This window comes from Pogona vitticeps, chromosome ZW-PAR, assembly GCF_051106095.1.
Source record: "Pogona vitticeps strain Pit_001003342236 chromosome ZW-PAR, PviZW2.1, whole genome shotgun sequence".
NCBI lineage: Eukaryota > Metazoa > Chordata > Lepidosauria > Squamata > Agamidae > Pogona > Pogona vitticeps.
The window spans coordinates 3,387,042-3,409,490 of NC_135800.1; the positions used below are offsets into that span (position 1 = coordinate 3,387,042).

General features: G+C 47.3%; 2 protein-coding genes across 8 annotated transcripts in view; one reads left to right on the plus strand and one right to left on the minus strand.

Annotated features, from left to right (window-relative positions):
• Nucleotides 1-753: 753 nt before the first annotated feature.
• On the minus strand, nucleotides 754-4,673 carry RPL35 (ribosomal protein L35). Its single transcript, XM_072984599.2, has 4 exons — nucleotides 4,524-4,673; nucleotides 2,767-2,903; nucleotides 1,985-2,066; nucleotides 754-955 (listed from the first exon to the last, which is right to left on the minus strand). Exons 1-4 carry the CDS (start codon nucleotides 4,524-4,526, stop codon nucleotides 806-808), a joined length of 372 nt encoding a protein of 123 aa, XP_072840700.1. The 5' UTR covers nucleotides 4,527-4,673; the 3' UTR covers nucleotides 754-805.
• A 2,219-nt stretch (nucleotides 4,674-6,892) lies between these two features.
• SCAI (suppressor of cancer cell invasion) overlaps nucleotides 6,893-22,449 on the plus strand; it is a 52,612-nt gene continuing 37,055 nt past the window's right edge. For 2 of the 7 annotated variants that reach the window (XM_072984610.2, XM_072984612.2), the window contains exons 1-2: nucleotides 6,896-7,034; nucleotides 14,707-14,815. Coding sequence is in view for 2 of the 7 variants with exons in the window: in XM_072984613.2 (XP_072840714.2) it covers nucleotides 6,991-7,034 (44 nt within the window). In the remaining 5 variants the exon portion in view is untranslated. The other 5 variants (XM_078382823.1, XM_078382824.1, XM_072984613.2 and 2 more) reach the window with 5 other exon arrangements.

Below are 22,449 nucleotides of genomic sequence, written 5' to 3' on the forward strand. Positions count from 1 at the left end.
TAGTCCAAGAACGCCGGGGGAAGCCGGGGTTGGGCGCCGCGGCTCCAAACACTTTCCAAAAGTTGGACGACTTAACATTTTGCAGTCAGGTCCAGAGCGATGTGAAGCGAGAATCAGCAGCTTCCGATTACCATGCGCACTGAAAGCAAGTTAGAGAAACCTTGGGACCACAGATGGCTTGGATTAGAACTCCCATTATCCCCTATTTTGGAAGAGAATTTTACAAAATATAGAGCCATGCTCGTTTCCACGCTGCCAATGGAGCCTGTAGGTTCTCGCGTGGCCAGACAGAAAAGACAGGCCACTAGCTTTTTCACAGGAAAGGTTAACGTAGTTTTCTGTATACCCTAACGCTTATATAGATCCATATTGTATAATGCATATACAAACATATCGACAAAGGGGTTGAAAAAAACGACCAACGGACTCAAAAACATGCACCGTAATCGGAAGCGACGTGTTCAATTTGTATAAAACTGTTGTTGCTTCGTGCCATTCAGTTGCCTACGACTTACAGTGACCCTATGGATAAGGCATCTCCAAAATCTCCTGTCCTCACCTGCCCTGCTCAGCTCTTGCAAACTCAACCCTGTGGCTTCCCCTAGGGAGCCAGTCCATCTCACATTGGATCTCCCTCTTTTCCTACTGCCTCCCATTTTCCCAGCCGGTAACTACGGATCCATTCCATTCAACGTTTGGACTAAAATGTGAAAAAGCAACGTTGAGCGCTGAAGAAAGGACGACAGCCAAGGATTTCCAAAGACGGAACATTTTTAATGGTAAAATGCCGGCCAGCCGGGCTGGCTCATGCCTTCACCGCGTATTTCCGAGGGGGATACAGGCGCTCTTTCCGTTGCTGTTTCTTGGTCTTCAGACCCTCTTCGTGCTTGTTGAGTCTGCGCCGCATGGCGCGCGTCTTCTTCGGCCGCAGGTCCAGGGGCTTGTACTTCTTCCCCTGTTGGGAGAAAAGTTTGAATGCAGGGAGGACAGACTTTTGGGAGACCCGGATCGGGGCCCGATCAGCAGAAAAGGAGTCGGAGGCCAAAAAAAAAAAATATGCCAGTCCGGGTGGCAAAGCCTTTTGTCCGAAGCAGGAGACTCTGGAAAGGATCTCAAAGTTTGGGCTACGCAAGTGGAACAGAAGCAGGCTTTCGGATCAGCTGGGCACGAAAACATAATGCCTGCCTCAAAGAAACTATAACTTGGAGAACATTTATACATGGCATCGAAGTATACGAAGTATAGATCTCAAAATATCATGGTTTAGTTGGCAAGAAAGTCAGCGGGTATCTAACACTGCAACGATCATGTATTTGATACACATTTCTTTCATAGAAGCTTGTGCTTAGAAATTCTGATCGCATTTTGAAATCTATACTTTGATGCCACTTATAAATATTTACCATATCCTATCTCCTTCTCTTATGTATGATGGAGTGGACTTGTCCATAAAAGCAGACATTAAAAAAAAAATTCTAAAAGTGAATCTTTAAGGTACCACCACGTTTTTGTCTTTTGTTTTAACTCAACGTTCCCAGTCACTGTTAACCTGGCAGCCCTGAGACACTGGCAATTTCCAAGTCATTTTAAAGGTTGCAAAAGTCTAAACTGGAGTTAGAACGTTGCTGGGGAAAGGTGTCGCCATGTACCTCCCGGACAACTGCTGGGCATGACGGCCCAAGCGAAGGCTGTCCGGCAGAAGAATGCTTTAGCAAGGGCAGATTCGCACTGCATCCACGGGATCTCAAGCAGTGTTGGGTGTGAGCCCTGCAAAACACAGCTTTGGAAAACCACCCTGCTCCGAGGTCAGAAGCAGAAGCTTTTTAGAGACTCCAGGGGTCTCCTGTCAAAAAAAAAAAGACCGGAAGGTCTACCGACCATGGTTTCATCAATTTTTTAGTACGTTTTCCCCTAGCAGAGACCCACTCTTTTATTCTGTGAAATTCAAGGTCGGCAGGCAGACGATCCACAGCTTCAAACTCACCTTGTAGAACTTCCTGAGGTTTTCTTTCTGCGTCTGGTTAATGACCGTCAGCACTCTGGCAATCGATTTGCGAACAACCCGGCTGCAAAAGGGAAGAGAGGATTCAGGATAGGAGGAAAACTGAGAGCAACACCGGAGTTCAGCACTCAAATCAGGTGTTCGGGGGGGCTTACGTTCCTTTTCTTGCCAAAAGCCGAGTCTGGAAAAGCAACTGAAGGCTGGGGATGCGAGAACTGGAGTCTGTTTGTTTTCTACAGCAGGCTGATGGGACGTCAGAGGTTAAGAGTCCGACTCCCATCAGCTCCACCCAGCGTGGTTAATGGATGGGGATGACTGGGGTGGATTCCCAAAACACCTGGAGGGAGGGGGTTAGTAGGGTCATTGCCTCTATTTAACGGAGAGATGGGTTTTCGTCTTGCGCCAAGAAAGCCAGATATGGAAATCATGTTGGCCACATCTGGCCCCACGGATTAGAGCCTTCCCGCTCCTAAGGATTCAGCGCAGGCCGGAGAGTCGGCTGGCAGGAGGATGGCTTGCGCGCTGTCCCTTCTCTGCCTGGCGGTGAAGGAAGAAAAACACTCCTCCACAACTAGGGCGGTGACACAATGGGTTTGGGGCAGGATTGTCTCCCTGAGGTCAGAAGCCAGTGGCTTCCGCCATGGGCGGTAGACCCCTCATTTACATGAAATGCAAACGCATGGGACTGCAACGCACGACCATCAAGGCCCTAAGTCCCGACCAAGCCAGGACATTTGCAGAGCTGTGGGGCTGGAAGGACTCACATCTTGGAGAGTTTGGAGGCGGCGCCGCCCGTCACCTTGGCGACGCGGAGCTGAGAGAGTTCCACCTTGAGGTCATCGAGCTGCTTCAGCAGCTCTTCCTTCTTCTTCCCTCGCAAGTCGCGGGCTTTGATTTTGGCCTAGGAGGCAAAACAAGACGTCGAATTCAGAGGGTCGGCTACGGCACGGCTCCCGATTAAGACTCGTTTCTGTCCGGATTGCGGGATCAAGCAGCTCAATGGACAAGCAGCTTGATACGGGACGTTGTGGCTAAACGGTAAACCTCAAAGGTGTTAAAAAGAGCAACAGAATTTATTTTTATTTATTTACAGTGGTGCCTCGCTAGACAGTTACCCCGCATGACGTTTTTTTCGCTAGACATTGACTTTTTGCAATCGCTATAGCGATTCGCAAAACAGTGATTCCTATGGGGGAATTTCGCTGGACAAGGTTTGGTCCCTGCTTTGCAAACCGATTTTCGCTAGATGACGATTTTGACAACTCCCTCCGCACTCGCAAAACGGGTGTTTTCGGGACCTAAGCTTCACAAGACAGCGACTGAAACAGCTGATCGGCAGTTCGCAAAGCGGCTTTCCTATAGCCGATCTTTGCTAGACGACGGCGATTCTTCCCCGTTGGAATGCATTAAACAGGTTTCAATGCATTCCAATGGGGAAATGCTTTTTGCTAGACGATGATTTTGCCAAACAGCGATTTCAGTGGAACAGATTATCATCGTATAGCGAGGCACCCCTGTATTATGGTTCACAGATGCTCCATGGAGCACTCTTGTGAAACCGGATTTAATAGAGGGATCCCATCCAGATCCTCTCTCTTCTTAATAACCCGGCTACCCATCTCATCATCTCAAACAGAGGATTGATACATGCACCCTATTCTCCCCGGCCAGTACCTGAATTATTTTGCACAAGCTCGTTAAAATATATAGTTTATAAGCAAACTACGAATATTTTACCGACTTGATCTAAACCACTGGGTACCTTGATCAGGTTAAATGGCAATTAATCCTACAAGCATCCCATTGATGCTGATGAGGAATTCTCTCCCGAAAGCAGATGACCCGGAATACCCCATCCATCCATCCATCCAAAGCAGCCTTCGGAATCCAAAGACCCAGCGCAGCCAGTGAGTGGCAACTGCGCCCCCCCCAAAAAAACCAGAGGCTAACCCGAATTATAACTGGAGTTATGCTGGAACCGACCTTAAAAGCTTTCTGGACTGTCCTACACGTGTCACCAGGTTTAGGGCCAAACAAGGGGCTGCAATTCCCAAGAGGGTCGCCAAGCAGGAGGGCCAACGAACCCCTCGCGTGTTAGGGAGTCACGCACGGGAAGGGCTCGCTAAAGGAGCCTCCCAAACCCGGGTCAGCCACGGCGTCACGTGTGAACAGGGCCTGGCGCCGCTGTTTTAGCTTTCCCCGAAGGGATAAAAAAGCGATTCCACGCAGGCTTCACAGAAAGGCATTCAATCCGGATTTTAAGGCCCGGAAGTGTATCTCTGCCCCCCTCCAATCCCCCCCATTTCACCCCCCCCATAACGAGTTCTGCGCCTCTGCGGCCTACCGACTTCCCCGCCCTCGCCTCCAATAGCCTTCCCGCGGTGGCTCCCCATTCCCCGCCGCTTTCCTTCGCAGACCTCTCCCCGTCCCGTCCGGTCCCCAACCCTGACCCGAAAGACCCTTCCGACGACGATGGAACGGGATTAAAACCTTCCCCCCCCACCCACCGTCCGAGACTCACCATAGCAGCAGCGAAAGGCTCAAACCCCCGACCGGAAAAAGAAAGGACGGAAGCCGGGAGGGAGCAAGAAACCTGCGCGCTGGATCAACCAATGAGCTCACAGCGCACGGGGGGAGGGGAAGGAATGCAGATGGAGGATAGAACGTCGAGGCTTCCACCACCCCCCTACCCGGTCTTGCAATGGTTTAGTCCATATACAGCTGATTGAGGACGAATTTTCTCCCCTGGGAGGCTTCGGTCAATAGAGCGCGAATCGCGATCAAATTATTTAGCAATTATAAAAGCAACGCGATGCAATGCACTAAATGCTAATTCGGATTGGGGGGGGAGAAAAGAAACCCCCAAGAAATCTCAAAGTGCCTGTTGATAACAAAGTCCTACGGCTCAGGAAGGATGATTGTTTTGTGATTTGTTCGGTTTATTCCTAAACAATTAATCCCTGGCTTTTGCCTGAAAAGGTTAAGAGGCTGCTCTTGGAGCAGAATAATACATGCAAATTTATTTATTCGTTTGTGTATATATATATATATATATGGCTTCCTTAAGGAATTTGTCCATCTCGTGTTGGGGGCCTTCCTCTTTTCCTGCTGCTGTCCATCCTAACTGGGGCAGCTTGTGTATCCTGTTGTTAAGGGGAGAGGGGGAGGAGTAGAGGCCATGATTTCTTTATTTAAAAAGTGTATAGCCTGCCCTATATCGTAGGATCTCTGGGAAGTTTACGACGCTGTGTAAAACAGTTTAAAAATATTAGATATTTAAAACCATTTAGAGTCAAGCCACACAAAGTTAAAACTAGGGCTGAAATTATGGCCAACAGTGGTGGGAGTAACTCTTACAGCTGGAAATCCGACCAGATAGGCGGGATATTAAATAAATAAATAAATAAATAAATAAATAAATAAATAAATAAATAAATAAATAAATAAATAAATAAAATAACTGGGATATTGGGGTGACCAGCTGTGAAAGGGGAAAGATGTGAAAAGGACCTTGTCCATTACAGTCCTGTTCAGGATCTTGCAAAGTCAAAAGTCGTGGTTTCCTTTTTGGATCAACCCGCCGCGTGTCCGGCCTTCCTCTTTTCCTACTGCTTCCAACTGTTTCCTAACATCACTGTCTATTCCAGGGAGGCTTCTCTGGCCTTGACACGGTATGGCGGTAATCTTAGTTTTGCCATTTCACTAACTGACCGATTTGCCATTTGCATGGCTATATCAAAAGATCGTGAACGCTCTTTTCTTTTACATTTATTTGATCATCGTGTTGTAGATCATGGCGGAGAACCAGCTTCCATAATTCCTTGCTCTCAGTCATCCTGGAAGGAGCTGACGGAAACTGTAGGCCAATCAACAACAGCAACAACAACAACAAAACACCACCCTAATTTATCAAACTGCATGGTATGAAAGAAGGATGCTATTTACAAGTGTGCGAGTAGAATTTATTCTACTTTGCCTGTGTGTGTGTCAATGAGTCCTCTTTTCATCTAGCCATACTTTCTTCCATTTCCCCAGCCAGCCAGCATTCTGTGAGCACTGAAGACGTCCAGTCTGCATTGGGGATCTTTCTGTATCTTTCTAGAGAAAAATTTTATTATGATTATTTGCAAATCTTGGGATTTCTTCAGCCTGTAAAGGGGCAACTTCTCTCTCTTGCGCGTGCAGGCTGCTTTTCCGGCTACAAAAGAATCGGCGTGCGCGGATTATGATTGCATCCAAGAGCATTTTCCAAAATATAGATGGGGCTTTAAAAAAAATGAAAGACCGAATTCACCCCCAACCTGACGCCGAGAGAGGCCCGGAAGGAAAAGACACAAAAACCGGGCCTTCTCGGTGGTGGCTCCTCGCCTCTGGAACAATTTCCCTCTTGAGATTCGCGCCCCCCCCCATTCTGGGCATTTTGAAAACTCAATTTAAAACATGGCTGTACATTCAGGCATTCTCTCCAGCTAATACCCTGATTTTCTGTTTTTTCTCCTTTTATTTATTTTCTATTCTATCTTTGTATTTGTCATAGTATTATTTGTGTAACTCTGTATTATTTTATTGTTTACATTATATTGGAAGCCCGCCTAGAGTGGTCTTATAGGCCAGATGGGCGGGGGTATAAATCAAATAAATCGAATAAATAAAAATAAATAAAACCTCCCCCCCCCCCGGAGAGAGGGGGGAAATAAAAAAGTCGATGCAGGTAAACCTGCGCTTCTTTCCTTGCAATGACGCCCTCTGGTCTGAAGGTGGCGCTCGGTCTCTCCCCCCTCCCCCCGGCTCGAGAGAGCTTGCTGAGGGACCAGAGCCGCCTGGAGGGAGAGTGGCAGGCTGAGGAGCCAATAGGAAGCCAGAGTTGGGGAGGAGGAGCCAATGAGAGCCTCGGAAAGGGGCGAGGGGGCGGGCCGAGCGAGGCCGTGCCCAGGTTAGGCTCGCTCCTGCGCTTCCCCCTCCCGCTGCCGCCTGGCTCGGGAGCGCGGATGGTGAGAGGGGGGGGGCTGCCCCACACCGGCCGGGCCTCCAGGTGAGGGAGGGAGGGGTGCGTGGGGGGGGTTGGAGGGCGACGTTGAGGGGGCTTTCTTCCCTGGGGGAGGGAATATGGGGGGAGGACTGGTGGTTCTGGAAGGTTGGGGGGGTTTGGGGGGGAGGGAAGGTGGGGGGCTGGCGTTTTATGAGGGAATGTGTGGGGTGGGTGTCCCTATGGAGGGATTCTGGAAGGGGGGGCTGTTTTATGAGGGAAAGTGGGGTGCCCCTGTTGAGAGGATGTGTGGGGGGGTTGTCGTGGGGAGAGAGGGTTGAGGGATGTGGGGGGTGTCCATGGGGAGGGAATTTGGGGGGGGGACGACGACGACTGGTGGTTTCTGAGGGAGGGAGTGACCTAGTTGGGGGTCTTGGGGGAAAAATGGGGCAGAGGACGTGTGTGTGTGTGTGGGTGGGGGGGTTGCTAATGTTTTATGAGGGAATGTGTGGGGTTTTTGCTGTGGGGTGCGTGTGTGAGGAAATGTTGGGGGGGTCCTGGTGAAGGGAAGATTGAGGGGCTCCTGAGGAAAATGTGGGGGTGGGGTGGGGGTTCATAAAGGTGGGGGTCGTGGGGGAGGCAGTGTGGGGGGGGTGCTAGTGTTTTATGAGGGAATGTGTGGGGTTTTTGCTGTGGGGTGCGTGTGTGAGGAAATGTTGGGGGGGTCCTGGTGAAGGGAAGATTGAGGGGCTCCTGAGGAAAATGTGGGGGTGGGGTGGGGGTTCATAAAGGTGGGGGTCGTGGGGGAGGCAGTGTGGGGGGGTGCTAGTGTTTTATGAGGGAATGTGGTGGGTTTTTGCTGTGGGGTGCGTGTGTGAGGAAATGTTGGGGGGGTCCTGGTGAAGGGAAGATTGAGGGGCTCCTGAGGAAAATATGGGGGTGGGGTGGGGGGTTATAAAGGTGGGGGTCGTGGGGGAGGCAGTGTGGGGGGTGCTAGTGTTTTATGAGGGAATGTGTGGGGTTTTTGCTGTGGGGTGCGTGTGAGGAAATGTTGGGGTGAAGGTTGAGGGGCTCCTGAGGAAAATGTGGGGGTGGGGGTTTATAAAGGTGGGGGTCGTGAGGGAGGCAATGTGGGGGGTGGTTGTTTATGAGGGGATAGGGGGCTGGTGGTTCGTGGAGGTGGGGGTGCTGGTGAGGGAGGGATGGGGGCTGGTTGGCAAAAGGAATGGGGGGGTGTATCCACTGAGGGAATGGGGGGGTTGAACAAATGTTGGGGTTCCCGGTTGGGGGAATGTGGAGGGGCTGCCGAAGGCATGTGGGGGGGCTGGTGGGTTTATGGAAGGAAATATGGGGGGGAGGGAGGGAACGTTTGGGGGGGTTTGTTGAGGGCATCGACTGAGGGGAGGGTGCTGCAGTACGAGACCGGGCTTGTTGGGGGGGGCGGTAAAGGAACGCTAGTCACCTTGGGTTTGTGGTCCAGTGTGTAGGGTGTGTGGGAGCTGAGATTAGGGGCTTGGGGGGGTCCCTGGGGGGGTGACAGGAGCGGGAGTGGTCCTGGTCAGGTGACACATGAGGATGGTCTGTGGGGGGGGTCTGTGATGAATGGGGGGGTGAGGATTGCTTTGAGCGTTCTCAGTCTTAGGTGTGGAAGGGCTTTTGGGGGGGGGTTCAAGGAAGGAAAAACCTTTGGAGGCGCCTCCACGGTGTGGGGTTTGAGGTAATGGGGCTTTGAAGTGGAAAGGAAGTCATGGGAGCGACATTGTGGACTATACAATAATCTGGGGGGGGGGGTGTTTCAGAGTGATATGGGTCGAACATTTGGTGGTGGTGGGGTTGGAATATGACAGGAGCAAATTATAGATTGAGATGTGTGTGAATTATGGATGCAGGCGTTGGAGGGCCTGGTGAATGCCTGGACCTAGACTTAAAAGAAGACTTTGGGGGTATGGGAGAATGGTAGAGAAGCAGATTTGGGATTAACTGTGTTTGGTTTGGGGAAGGAGATGCGATATTTAAAGGAATCCTAATTGGAGAGAATAGGTGGTGGCTTTTGTGTCACGGTGTGTGATGGATCTGGGCTAGAGAATTAGAATGAAATCTAGATGTGGTTTGGGGTTGATATGGAACAGGTTTATGGCAGTGGCTAGATTGTGGAGGATATGCCTTCAGAGGTCATCTCAATGACTGCAAGTGTCGGGCAAGGGGTCCATCTTGAGAGGGTGGCTTGGTGACTTTGGGGATATAAATGTGTTTGGGCGTGTGGGGTGGCGTCTTATGGGAATGTGAAGGGGGCCAGCAACGAGCTTTGAGGTTTTCAAGAGGTAGGATATGAAGAGAAGTGAGAGGGTTTGAGTGTGTGTAGAACTGAAGGCAGGGAGAGAGCATGAGTTGGAGACTGAAGATTTTTTTGGGGGGGGAATAGAAAAATGTTGCAAGAAAATATAGAACCCAGTGTGGGGCTTGGTACGAGAACTTAATGCTCGGCTCTGCTCAGGTCCAGTGGCTTTACGATCCTTGCATGTCTCCGAGTCTAATCGCCTGTCTAATTCAGGCGCTTACGTGTGAGGTGTGATTGTGGAAATTCCTGATGACAACGACAACGGTGAGATTTGTGTCTTGGGTGGCGTGGGGTTGTCGTCCTTGCTTGTCCCTGAAGCCCACTGTCATGGCCCTCACTCTTTCCCCTGCCCCTACCCAGCTCCAGAACCATGGGTCTGGTGGAGAAGCCCCCTTGCAGATGGAGAAGCAGGTAGGGACCCCTCTCTTTTCTCCAGCCCCCTTTTTCTCTAGATTGGTTGTGATGCATTCAGTCGCTCATGCTTCACAACTTGTCCCCCCCTCCCGTGTCATGCTGTTCTCTCTTGCTATTCGAGTAATTTCATGTGTCTATTGCGATGCCTCCAAAACCAGTGGGGAGAAATTACATTTGGTCTTGGTTTAAGATGGAGCTGATGGTGAAAAGGTCCTCTCCTTTTTAATGTTTGGTTGCCCTGGAGAAGGCAAAGATGGAAGATGGAGCTGGATTCCACAGCTGTTGGGTGCAAAAGAAGGCTGTTTTAACTGCAGAGAGATGAGTTTGCTTAGTGCTTATTATGGGAAGGTAATACATCGTGCCCTCATCCTTAAGGATGAATCGAAGTGTGCCTTGGTGGTCTCAGACTAGGTCTCCCATCATCCCCTCATTTAAGTGCTTTGCTTGTACAATTTCTGCATCGCTTTTCAAACTATAGAAACCACGTCTGGAAATGCACACTGCCGTTGTAGCCGCTGCACTTCCTGTTGGCTCCCGGTCGGTGTCTCAATGACTGAAGTGAAAAATTGCTCCCTTTTGTGGAGTGACAAGCTTTATTCCACAGGTTTTTTCTGATGGTGAAGTAAAGTCAGGACTCCTCGGAGTCTCAAAAATAGATGCAGTAAGCAGCCCCTGGCGTGTCGGGCTTCACCCTCCTCTAGAGTCCCTCTTTCCTTCTCTCCCTTTTTAAACCTATTCCTGGGAGGAACATACTTTCCACCCCAGTTGCTGAAATGACATCAGCTCCCTGTGCGTGTGAGTAGAAGCTTCTTTCCTACCCGAGCGCTCTCAGCCGTGTGCAGCCAGCTGCGTTCTGCAGACCTGCCTTTTTTTCTCTGTAATGGCTGAGTAAGGGTTACATGGGGGAAAATCTCAGAGAGGTGAGAGGTTGGAAAACCTTGCATGGGGAAAGCATGCTGTTTTGAATGGGGGGGGCAGAGGGTGGGGGAGCATCATGTTGTCAGTGCAACCTTTGAGGGGAAGCTGGCATTTTCTCTCCTCCCGCCTCCTCTATCCATGTCTGCTGCTTGTCAGGAGACCTTGTGTTGCATTCCTAGAGTGCTTTGCTATCTCTGAGAAGCTTTAGGAGGCAGCTCTGGTGTGTGTGTGTGTGTGTGTGTTCGTGTGCTTCATCCTCTCTGCTTGATAGGTAGGCTGTTCTCTTATATGCCCACAGAGGTGCAGAAAGCAAGGTAGCTGAAATTTCGTGCTTAAGTGGAGAGAGCGATGTGCTTGTTGGTGGGAGGTTGGGGGGGGCGAATGCAGGAAATGGATAAAGCAGAGTGGCTTCAGAAGGGATGGTCATGAAGCATATCTGTCACACGGATACGTGACTACCATTCTCCTGCTCCATGCCTTGCAAATTCTACAAGTGGCTCAGGTCTGTTTTGCCAACGACCTTCTCCCCCGCTCGACCCATGTGTGTATTATGTGATATCGCTGACATTTTCCCATTGCTGTCAGAATGTCAGGGTGGAAATTCCTGATGAGGATCGTGTTCTTTGCTGTCCATTACCGGAGGCTGTTGGACATGCATGTTGGTGCTCCAGTGGCTGAACCCAGTCTCTATACCCCACCATAACTTTGCAAGTGCAATACATGGATTCAGATTTGTCCTGTAATACTGTACTTTGAGCCACATACCTGTATCTCATACAGTGTCACTCCAACCCTTGATGGCTCTTGTAATGTCCTGGAGGGCATAGATGGGACTTTCAGATCCAAAGACAGACCCAGCTCGTGTTCTTCATTTGCCCATGTGGTGTGGACACAGTTGAGTTTTGTGGGAAGAATGGAGAGTTTTCCAGCATAAAACAGGGACTTCCAGCCAAACTTGCCACACTCCCTCCTCTTCTTTTGCCTTAGAGCATCCTTCGCACCAGGAGCTTGGGTGGCTGTGTCCACGCCTGTTTTCCGCGGATCCCAAATACTTTTGTTTTGAAAAAGCAGAAAATATTCACTTGCTTTTGGCCACTCGTGGCCATTATGTTTTTGTTAAAAAAATGACAGAAAATCATCATTACAAGAGAACTGCAGAGCTGGAAGGGACCTTATTATCATCAAGTCCAGCTCCTGTCAGACAATCCCAGTGGATGCCTAGCCTCTGACTCCACAGCCAGAGATCTAAACCAGTGAGCTATATTAGGCTTATATGGTTCTCAGTCTCTGGTTTAATTTTAAATGTTTGAGTTTAATGTTTTTCCCCAAAAATCAGTTTGCTGAGCTAAAATTAGAATCATATTTCTCAAACTGAGCCCAGAATTTTAGTCACTGCACATACAAAATTTTTTGGAGGGGGAGGTGGGGGAATTGGCTTTAAGTAGCTGGCAGAAATAAATAGTTGTGTAGTTACCTTTTTTATTTTTGCCTCCTTTGAAGATATATATTTATCCTTTTGAAGTCTTGCTAGCCTGTGCCAAGACCTCAGCAGAAATAGTTTCCAACCTTAACAATGATAGGGCTGTAGAATGAGGTGTGCTCTACGCCCTGTGATGAGCAGCAACAACCTTAGCTTCGTGGCACCTAGCGATGCTAAAACATTTTTCTTACTTGGATGAAGCATTTGGGGAGTCCTTGTTGGTCCTAGTTTGTGCCAAGCCAAAACATCGTAGGTGACCTTGGGCCAGCCCTGCCAGTGGTCCCTAATCTTGGGCCTCCAGATATATTCTTGGGCTTCAACTCCCAGAAATCCTGGCCACCAGAGGTGATGGTGAAGCCTTCTGGGAGTTGTAATCCAAGAACATCTGGAGGCCCAAGGTTGGGGACCACTGCTCTATGCAACATATTTTGCGGGGCTGTTGGGACAGCTGTGTCCTTTGCCTTGTGCTCCTTGGAGGAAATGGGAGGCACAAACCTTATAAATAAAGGTAATCGGCTTGAGGTTCACTCCACCTTCCATCCTTCCAAGATCTGTAAATAGAATACCCAGCTGCCGGCGTGGGGCAATGTGTAGACTGTGCAATTCAATTGCAAACGGCTCAGAGAATGCTTTGTTTTTGCTATAACACCCCTGTCACGATGTGGGAAAATGATATCCATGCTTTCAGAAGGAAGGAAAGAGTTGTTTTAAACAAGAAGTTGGGAGATTCCACACATCAGTATTGACATCTCTCTTTGGGTATTCTGTCTTAACAGCTTGAGTGTGCTTGGACTCGCAAACCGCAAAAACTTGACACCCATTTTTGTTGCAGGTCTTGAGAAGAAAGATAGGTGGGTGAACTAGCCTTTGCTTCCCACAAGTCCCCTTGTAGCAGGTTGCGTGGACTCCGTGAATCTTTGGTCCGTTCCAGCAGAGCTGGTTTTTATGTCAAGGAGAACTCATGGAAGCCAGTTTTCTAAGGCTGTACTCAAAAATACTTGCTTGCCTGTAGTTTGGTAACGGTTGGGGCAGGAAAAGAGGGGAGCTGGCAATACTAAAGGGGCCTGGATGGGACACAGAGGCTTCTGGCTGCCATAACCTCACTGTCGGTTCTCCGACGGTTGACTTTAATAGGGGGGAAATTATGACCGAGATTTTGTGAGCTCCAAACCCTAGCGTTAAGCGCAGCTGCTTTGGAACGAAGAGTGCATTGGTGACCCGAGGTGAACCTGGTTGTGTAATGCTTGTGATGTCTTCATAGTTCTGGCTGTGGTATGGAAGAGCTGAGAATTCTTAGGATTGCACCTGCCTGCGGGGCAGAGAAGGCACAAGAGATGCTGGATGTTGGTTTTTAACGGTGAGGTTCGTTTCTTTCTTTTATCCTTCCCCCTTTCCCTCCCCTCTCTCCCTTTTTGTTCTCTTCATCCTTCTTATTGCCTTGAGTATGTTCTTGCAAACTAAATGGCATTTGAACTGAAATATCAAGTTACGCTGGTGTTTGGTTCCAGCTCCTTCTGTCGGCTCTGCCGGAACCACGAGGGATGGGATCTGCGCTTGGCAGTGGCTGAGGAAATGGAGCATTATTACAGCAACCTGGCATTGGAATAAGCATATATACTGTATGTGTATGTGTGTGTGTTTCTCTCACTTCCTTCCACTACACTAAGGAAGGAGAAGCAAAAATACCTCAAACTAGCAGGCTACCTGTGATCTTGCAGCTAACTAGCCAGGTGTTCTTGGGTTTGTTTGTTTTTTTAGTCACACCACTCCATATAAATTTTGCCCCCCCCAAAAAAGCCCAGCACTACAATAACAAGGGAGCAAGGGATGGGTGCCCCCTGATGCAAATAAGGTACAGTAATTTATTTCAAAAGCCTCCTTTTTTTGTGTCTATATGTTTTCTTTGTTTTGGTGGATCTGCTCCATGGGAAAATATTATTGGGGAGTACAGTATTTTTTCCACCCACCTGGCTCACTGGAAGAGTGTTTTGTTCACATCGCGCTTAATAGGTGTTCCAATATTGATTTTATTTACCATTTTACTATAAGACTTGTTTAATTCTTTTTTTAAATATATTACTGATTTTGACTTTTAAATACTGCTGTTGTTTTTTTAATGGTGCAAGCAGCCTTGGGTCTTTCTAAGGAGAAAGGCGGGATAAGAATGAATGAATGAATGAATGAATGAATGAATGAATGAATGAATGAATGAATGAATGAATGAATGAGTAAATAAAACTCAGGAGGCGCTATAAGCAGGGATAGGCAACCTGGCACTCCCCAGACATTCTCCATTCTACAGAGGTTGGACCAAAAGATATAACTATATACTGAGAGCAATATAATGGCCTGGGTTTTGAGCCTAGCTTTCCTGCAACCAGGCCTGGTAGCAATGAAAGCGGGTTGGGTGAATTCTGGTAGTTGAAATCTGAAATGTAGCTTTTCCAGACTCTGCAAGTTGGGACATAACTGCACAGTCTCCTCCTAAGCATGGTTAGCAGACCGGTCGTCCTCGTATGAATGGGTTGCCAGCTGATGGGTTTAGTTGTGGGTGTCTAGCTTGAATGAGTCTCTTCCTTCCCCCCAAGGGCGTCTCCTTCAGTGGCCTGCCTGCTGAAGAAGGAAGAAATTTCCCAGGCGCTCAGATGCTCTCCAGGAACTTGGCTGTTCTAGGGATGCGTTTCCTGACTGCTCGAGGTAAGGAGGCCGGGTTTGGCTCTGGCATGAGTGAAGCTGGCAATTAGCCACCTGACATGCAGAAAATGGATCTGGCTCGTTTCCATGGCTCTGTAACATTGAACTGCTAGAGAGGTTTTTGTGTAGCAGGAGATGGTGCCTTATAGCCCTACTCAGACAGTGGACGTCTCTGCGCAAAGGCCTTTTTTTTGTCTGAAGGCTGTCGAACATTTCATGGCTTTGGGCAGGCGATCATAACTTGCACTGCGTGATTGTCAAGAGAGGCTGCTGGGTCGTAGGTAGCCGAAACAATAAGAGTTGCACACAAGAGGGAGATATTGACAGGTATAACAATAGTTTTTAAAGACCCGATAGGCATGATAAGAGAAGAGACACATTGCTGTCTATATAGGTGAAAAAGAGCAAAGTGACCCATTCTTTGGTAAATTCCTGGTTTATGCTGAGAATCTATTTTTAAATGGTCTCCAGATGGGAGCTGAGAGCTGCCTATGGAAATATATTAAGGTTTAAGTGTTGTTGCGATTGAGTGCAATTTGCGATCACCTCTCTCCCTTGAAAGACAGCAGCCGAGAAAAGACCCTCTGTTCTCCTGGAGGTGGTTCTTCCTTCTTGTGAAACATCCTGTGCTAGGTGCAGCTAACCCTACTGCTGCAGACTAACTCCGATGCAGTTCTTTCCCCTTATCTTTCAAGGAAGAAGAGACGGTAGATGGGAGGAAGTGACTTGTGATAGCCATACTGTATAATTCACGTGGAATACTGTATTTGAAGGTCCTGGGTTTTTGCGGTTTACAGGAGTTGCCCAGAGATGCCAGCCTGTCGTAGCTTGAAGGGCTGAGCTGAGCTGGCGATGGTGTTCGTTTGCTTTTATCTTCACGTTGCAAATTGGGAAGTACAACACCAGGCAGGGGATTTTGCCATTGTAACCCCTTACTGGAGGGCTGGACTGAGGGAGAGGAGCTTGTAGCAGCCAGCGCCATGACCCGCCCTCTATGTTGTAGCAGAAGGGGAGTGTCTGCTTTCTCTCCCACCCAGTTGTGAACAGAAGCCTCGTGTTCCATGGAGGTGCATATCCAGATGGGCTGCACTTTAAGAAATGTGCAGAAATGAAAGCAAAAATATCTTTTGGCATGTGGCGTTAAATGGTAGAACAAGTGACCTCCTTTCTTCAGTGAATTGGCATCTATGATTTTTTTTTTAATGGTTCAAGTCAGTGTCAAGACTCTCCTATGGTGGCGTCTGTGGCCTCTGACACTTGTGTGTGGCCTGGACATGAGGTCATGAACTGCGGTGAAAGAGAACACTGAGGGCGGAGGCAGGATAAATGTGGTATTAATTGCTAGAAGCAGCCGCAGCAGGAGCAGGGAAGGGAGAAAGCCCACTGTGAAACAAGTGGTGAGTCATGCAGCTTTCCCAACCGTATGCTTTGGTTTACAACCTCCATCATCCCTGGTGGTTTAGCCGTGTTGTCTGTGGCTGATGAGAGCCGGAGTCCAGCATTGCCAGAGGGTCTGTAGTGACTGAGGCTGGCGTTGACTAAATAAAGAACATTAATCCTCCATGGGTAGGTCCCAAATTAATTGTTATTTGGCTGAAGGTGAGCTGCAGCATTGGGTTTTTTTATTTTTATTTATTTCACATGAAACAGAGGGACCTCCATTTCTGTATTGTTATCAGGGTGGCCCCCGTTGCAATAGCGTGCTATCAAAATTTGGTTTCCCCAGATATTTGTTACCGTTGTTCTTCTGTGTTGTTCATTCATTCAGGCTACAATTGGCTTTGACGTTGGGGACTGCGTTTGGTCCTGGCTGTAGCTCACTTAACCAAAATTTAAAGTGATGTCCCTGTAGTCTCAGGTTAACCGATGTCGTCTTGATGTGTTGTCTTAAGGGAATACCACCCCATGTCTTTGATTCATCCCTGGCTATTCTTATATTGGCTGAAATTCTGTTGCTTAGCGTGGTAAGTCCCAGCTGGAATAGGGCCAATGGATTTATGGAACTTAGTGAGCAGTTTATTCACGAGTTCCCTACTGATTCGGTGGGTGTCCGTCATTTGCGACTTTCTATGGTGAGCAACAGGATTTCAACCTTTGTGTATTACCTTTTTAGCAACTACTGTATTCCATGCTTGATTAAGCCAGTTGTTTCCCAATAAATCCTCCGATTTTTTAAAAAGACCTTTTCATTATTTCTAAATGTGGGCTGCTGCCAGTCAGACTGCTCTTAGGGCTTTCTGTAGCAGCTGCTCCTGTAAGTATTGACAATGGGAACTGCAAAAAATTAATTGTTTGGTTTGTTTTTTCCACCGTGATGATGTTGATTTCATTCCAGGAGCTCTGTGGTTTCAGCCCTGTCGTCTCTCCTGCTGTCACTGCTGTCCCTTTAAAAGCAGGGGAGCCAGAGACCAGATATAAAAAGAGAACCTCTTTGTCTTGAATAGTTATGTACAAAAGGGAACGTCGATGCTCCTTCTTCGGTACATGTAATTTTCCATTCTTGGAATCCTCAGGAATTGTGGTTTTGCACTAAAACAAGAAACAGCTTCCACTGCACAGTTGTTCCCTTCCCCATGCCCTGTTCCACGTGGACAATTATCAGAAGAAACCAGAAAAGAGTTTCGGGCCACTTCTAGTTTTGATCCTTTTGGGATTTATTTATTTCTTTTTTCGAAACCAGGACTGGTGAGGTCCTCCACAGGTCCTGGGGATAGAAAATTCACATCTGGTTCTTGCCCATAGTGATGTAGAGTTCGTCTCTCTCTCTCTCTCTCTCTCTCTCTCTTCTCCCCGCTGATTCTTCCCACTTTGATTGTATTGTGAGAGAGCCGCTAATTTTAAAAACACATCCCCCTATACAAGTATACAATTTTCTGTGTGGGTGTTTAGAGGAAAATAATTATTATCATGTTGGCTCTTTGTAATTATAAACAACAGAGTCTCCGTGACAGTGTCACGGCAGCGGGTAGCGAGATCTTCTCTTCCTCAGGATGTATAAATGGGAGAAAAGAGCCCTCTGGGCCAGGGGTTTACAGAGGTTAGCAGATGCCACCCTGGATGCAAACCGTCTGGTGGGAGAGGGAGAAGGCATGGGCTGCATGTTAGCAGCATCTTTCTCTTTTGATGTCTGAGTCAAAGGTTTGTTACTGTGGCTGAATCAGAAAAGGAAGCTGAAACAGCTCTTGGCGCTGCAGCAATAGCATCCAGGCCCTAGGAAGTGGATATTTTTACATTTTCTGCCCTCTCAGACCTTCACCTCTGCCAACATATGGACAGCCTGGAGTGTGGTGAGGAGATGGGTCACTTGTTGCCTGCTCTGGCTGGTTTTGACAGCACGGGGCCTTCTGCTGAGGTCACCTCCGGTATGTTTTGGTGCACGTCAAAGTGGTCACTTTGCTAGATGCTGTAGATTCGCCTTTGCAAAACCGAGACCTTGGCATGCTTGGAAATCTTTCTCCGTTGGACTGCAATGCCCAGAGCCCCCTTAGCCAGCATGGGGACGGTAGTCATGTTTTCAAGCTTTGTAAACGCCCACAAAAAAGTCTCTGCCAAGTCTCACTCGTGAAATCCAACAGCAGTTTTGAAAGATGTTATTTGTCTTGGAAAAACCAAAGTGCACAGGAACAGCCTGCCCCCAAGGCTCTTCGGCCACAACAGACTAAAACCAGATACCACTCCTCACCCCACCCCCAGAAATGTTTCTCAGCACTGTGTTTAAAGCCTTGTAGCTTTGGCCTTCTGTCTGTTGATTTGTTTTTCTCAAGGTTGTCGATGCAAACAATATTTCAGATGGGCATTCCTGCATCTTTCTCTGCTTCTGGGAGGCACCTGTGATTTAGACATACTCTGAAGACAAATTGCAGTAAAATACAGACCTAGTAAATTTCTCTTGATTTGCCCTCTTTGCTCTTGATGTGTAATCGTTAGGGCCTGAAAGGACCTTTGATGGCAGTAAATTAAGAGGAGGCCTGTTTTATTCTCTGTCTTACTCGCCTGTACTGTGTTGGGTTCAGGTTGCATTGGCATAAGCTGGAGAATTTTACGACTTTGAGAGAGAGAAGCCCAGCTTGAAAGCAGATCATATAACGTGTGTATGGAATGAAAAAGAATAGTGTCTGTACGTAATTATATCTTCTTGCCAACCGTCTTTCTTTGACTCCGGAGTGGAATTCGGGACTCGCTTTAAATGCAGAGACCCCTCCATCGGTCACTCTGTATTGGATAAGAAGCATTGTGATTCAGGTATCTCTCTCTCTGGGAACCAAGCAGAGCCAGTGACGCTTAATGTGTATTTTATTCCACATCTGCACTGCAGTTCAGTTCTAGTAAGCTTGGTGTCAGTTCTGAGTCTTTTTTGTTTAAAAAAAAAAAGAGGAAAAAGATTCTGCATTTCCAATTATTTCATTTCTAGGGCAGTTTACAAGCACATACTGAAGCGGCACCAAAATAAAATCCGAGCAATTAGAACAATGAAAAATCACAACATTAATTTAAAAAAAGGAATAGAATTTGTTTTGAATGTGATTGTCTGTTTTATTCTGGAGCGCCAATATGGGAAACACTTCCTCCACCTGTTCTGTAGCCATCTGAGGAGGTGCAGAAGGATAGATTCAGAACCCACAGAGAACCTAGATTTGAGCTGAAGACTTGAGGTTTTCCACCCTTACTTGAGGCGACATTTTTTTGGAAACCAGAGATACTTCTTGTTTAGTTACATAGGGGACTTCTTAAAAATTGAACTCGCCTCTATAGAGAAGTGTTGAAGGAAGTTGTGTTTATTAGAGAAGCATTTGGCATTCTATATGAGAGAGAGAGAAAATGTACTTATGGATGTATCTGGGGACACCAGAACACATCATTCTCAACAGGTGGCTGTGTACCATCCACAGGTTACAGAGGTAGCTTAGATGGAACAAAAGGTTTTAATAATTATTTATCATTAGTATTTATTTATTTATTTGACTTCTGTGCTGCTTATCTGACCACAGGCCACTCTGGGCGGTTGAGAGCAATAAAAAATAACCATGGCAACCACACACAAAAGAGAACAAACAAGCAAAAATTGAATAAGAGCAAAATTGACAGCGCAATTAAATACATTTAAAAGCATTAAGAGGTGGGTGGCAGTTAAAACAAGTCCGTGGCTGGTAGTTACAGCAGTGTCAGGTAAAAGGGTTGATTCCAAAACCAAGCAGCAACTTGCTCGTTTTCTTCCTCCCGGCTTTCCCCAGGGTTAGGATCCTCATCTGTCCTGCCCATGTTAGGCAAGTAGAATGGGCAGTTCTGGTTGCAAGTAGGTGTTTCTGCCATGTACTGCCGTCCCAAACCGTTTCGAGCTTTATAGGTTACAACCAGCACCTTGAAGCTGATACGGAAACGGACCAGTAACTAGTGTAAGGCAGCCAGTACTGTATTGGGGAGATATGTTGGTATTTATTAACTCCCATCGCTAGCCTGGCCACCATATTCTGGACTTATTGAAGCCTCCGTGTCAGTCTCATGGGCAGCCCCGTGTAAAGAGCATTGCAGTAGTCTATTCCTGAGAACCTTTGCTGACCAGTGAACCACTACACCTGGCTAATGGAATACACTTTGCGTGCTCCATTGCTGCAGATCAGAATAAGCTCCTCTTACCTCCCTTCTGCTTCTCTGTTTTTATATCCCTAAACCTTTGAAAGGAAGAAGACTCCTCTGAGAGGCTGCTGTATCTCTTTTCAAAGAAATATTTGTGGTACTCAGCCACAACCCTCTACACATATAACATCATGTACACCTTTAAAAAAAAAATCTGTCTAAAAGCAAAATGGACTGTCAAAACAAGCAATGAATTGAAGGACAGCCATCAAAGATGAATAGAATTAATTGCGCCTTATTTTCATGCATAAAGGACGACCGGGGGTTTGGGCTAGGCCCAGCCTTATTCTTGCAGCCTTAATTGGGCTCTGTTGTTTGCTTCTAACCACCAGCTATTAAATGCTAAAAATATCAAGGGATTCAATTTCTTTTCTTCTTCTTTTCTTACGGCATTCTGATTTCTGTTGCCTTGAATACACCTCATTTCATGCTTGGCACATTGCTACTTTTTTTTAAAAGTATTTTTGAGCAGAAGCTTTTCGATAGTCGTCCTGCCAGTTTTCTTGATTTGCTCTTGTTGATGGAGGGAGCTGTTCAGACACTCGGAAAGCCCTTTCTGTTCGCAGAATTATAGAATGTGTTGGAAGAGGCCTGTAAGGCCATCGAGTCCAAACCCACCCACCCCCCCCGCTCAAGGCAGGAATCCAAATCGAAGCAGATCTGACAGAGGGTTATCCAATTTTCTCTTGGATGCCTCCAGTGTTGGAGCGCTCTCCACATCTCCCTGTCATGGATTCCATTGTTGCACTGCTCTAACAGTTAAGAAGTTTTTTTTTCAGCCTAAATCCTGCTTTCTGTAGCTTGAGCCATTTATTATGTGTCCTGCATTTTGGGATGATCGAGAACAGACCCTGCTTCTCCTCTGTTGAAAACCAGGAATCAGGAGAATAGGTGTCCATGGACAGTGTTCACCATGGAGAGAGGTGAATAGCAATGTGCTTCAGGGATCTGTCGTAGGACCGATACTTTTCAACCTGTTCATCAACAACCTGGAGACAAGGGATAAGCAGTGAGGTGGCCGTGTTTGCAGATGACACAAAACTTTTCTGGGTGGTGAAGACCAGAAGGGATCGTGAAGAGATCCAGAAGGATCTCTCCAACTGGGAGAATTGCATAATGAAATTGTAAGCCACCCAGAGAGAGCTTTAAGCACTGGGGGGGGGGGTTACACTTTTGCTTTGCACCCAGTTCCCACTAAGATCCGTTGTGCCTTCCGTTTGAGTAACATCAACACTGTATCTTAATTTTATGTGTTATTGTTGTCTTGCTTGTTTTTGTTTTCTAAGCAGTTTAAAAATATTTGTGAATTATAAATAAAGGTCAGCATCTTTTAACAATCTCATGCAGATACCTCTCACAGCTTCTTCTTTTTTTTTCAAACTGGAAATGGATAAGTCCTAAGGGGTTTATGCAAAAACAGGCTTTACCTCGAAGCTTTGAACAGTGGTTTGCCAAGTCAAGGCAGTTTCATTCACCAGCTTGCTCAGAGTGGTTAAAGCTTCCCATCAGACTTCTCATGCATTGCCCTTCCATTCCCACCCCCCCTCAACTGTAATTTTAGTTAAAGAAGCGTCACTGGGTCATGAAACGTTTTATCCGCTGTCCAAAGCTTGGCTGATATTCAAGGAAATAATTTGCTATCTAATTAAACTGGCATTGTGTAAAAGCATTTTTTAAAAAAAGGAATAATCAAGTTCAGTGAGCGATATCCTGCATACCATCCGCTCTCCCAGCCAAGAAAAGAGCGCGGGAGAAAAAAAAATAGAGAGACAGGGAGGTAACGGGGGGGGGGGGGGAACCCAGCTGTTCTGACACAACTGGAAGCTAAAGAGAGAGGAAAACCTTCGTGGCTCTGGTGGGCCAGAAATATTCAGCTGGAGTGATATTCAGCGTGTTATCCTCTGACTTTCCCTTTGGCTATTTTTCCAGCCTGCATAATGGGTGGGTTTGGAATATGTTTAAAAAGCCTCTTTGTGTGTTAGATGCAGAGACCAGCAACAGCA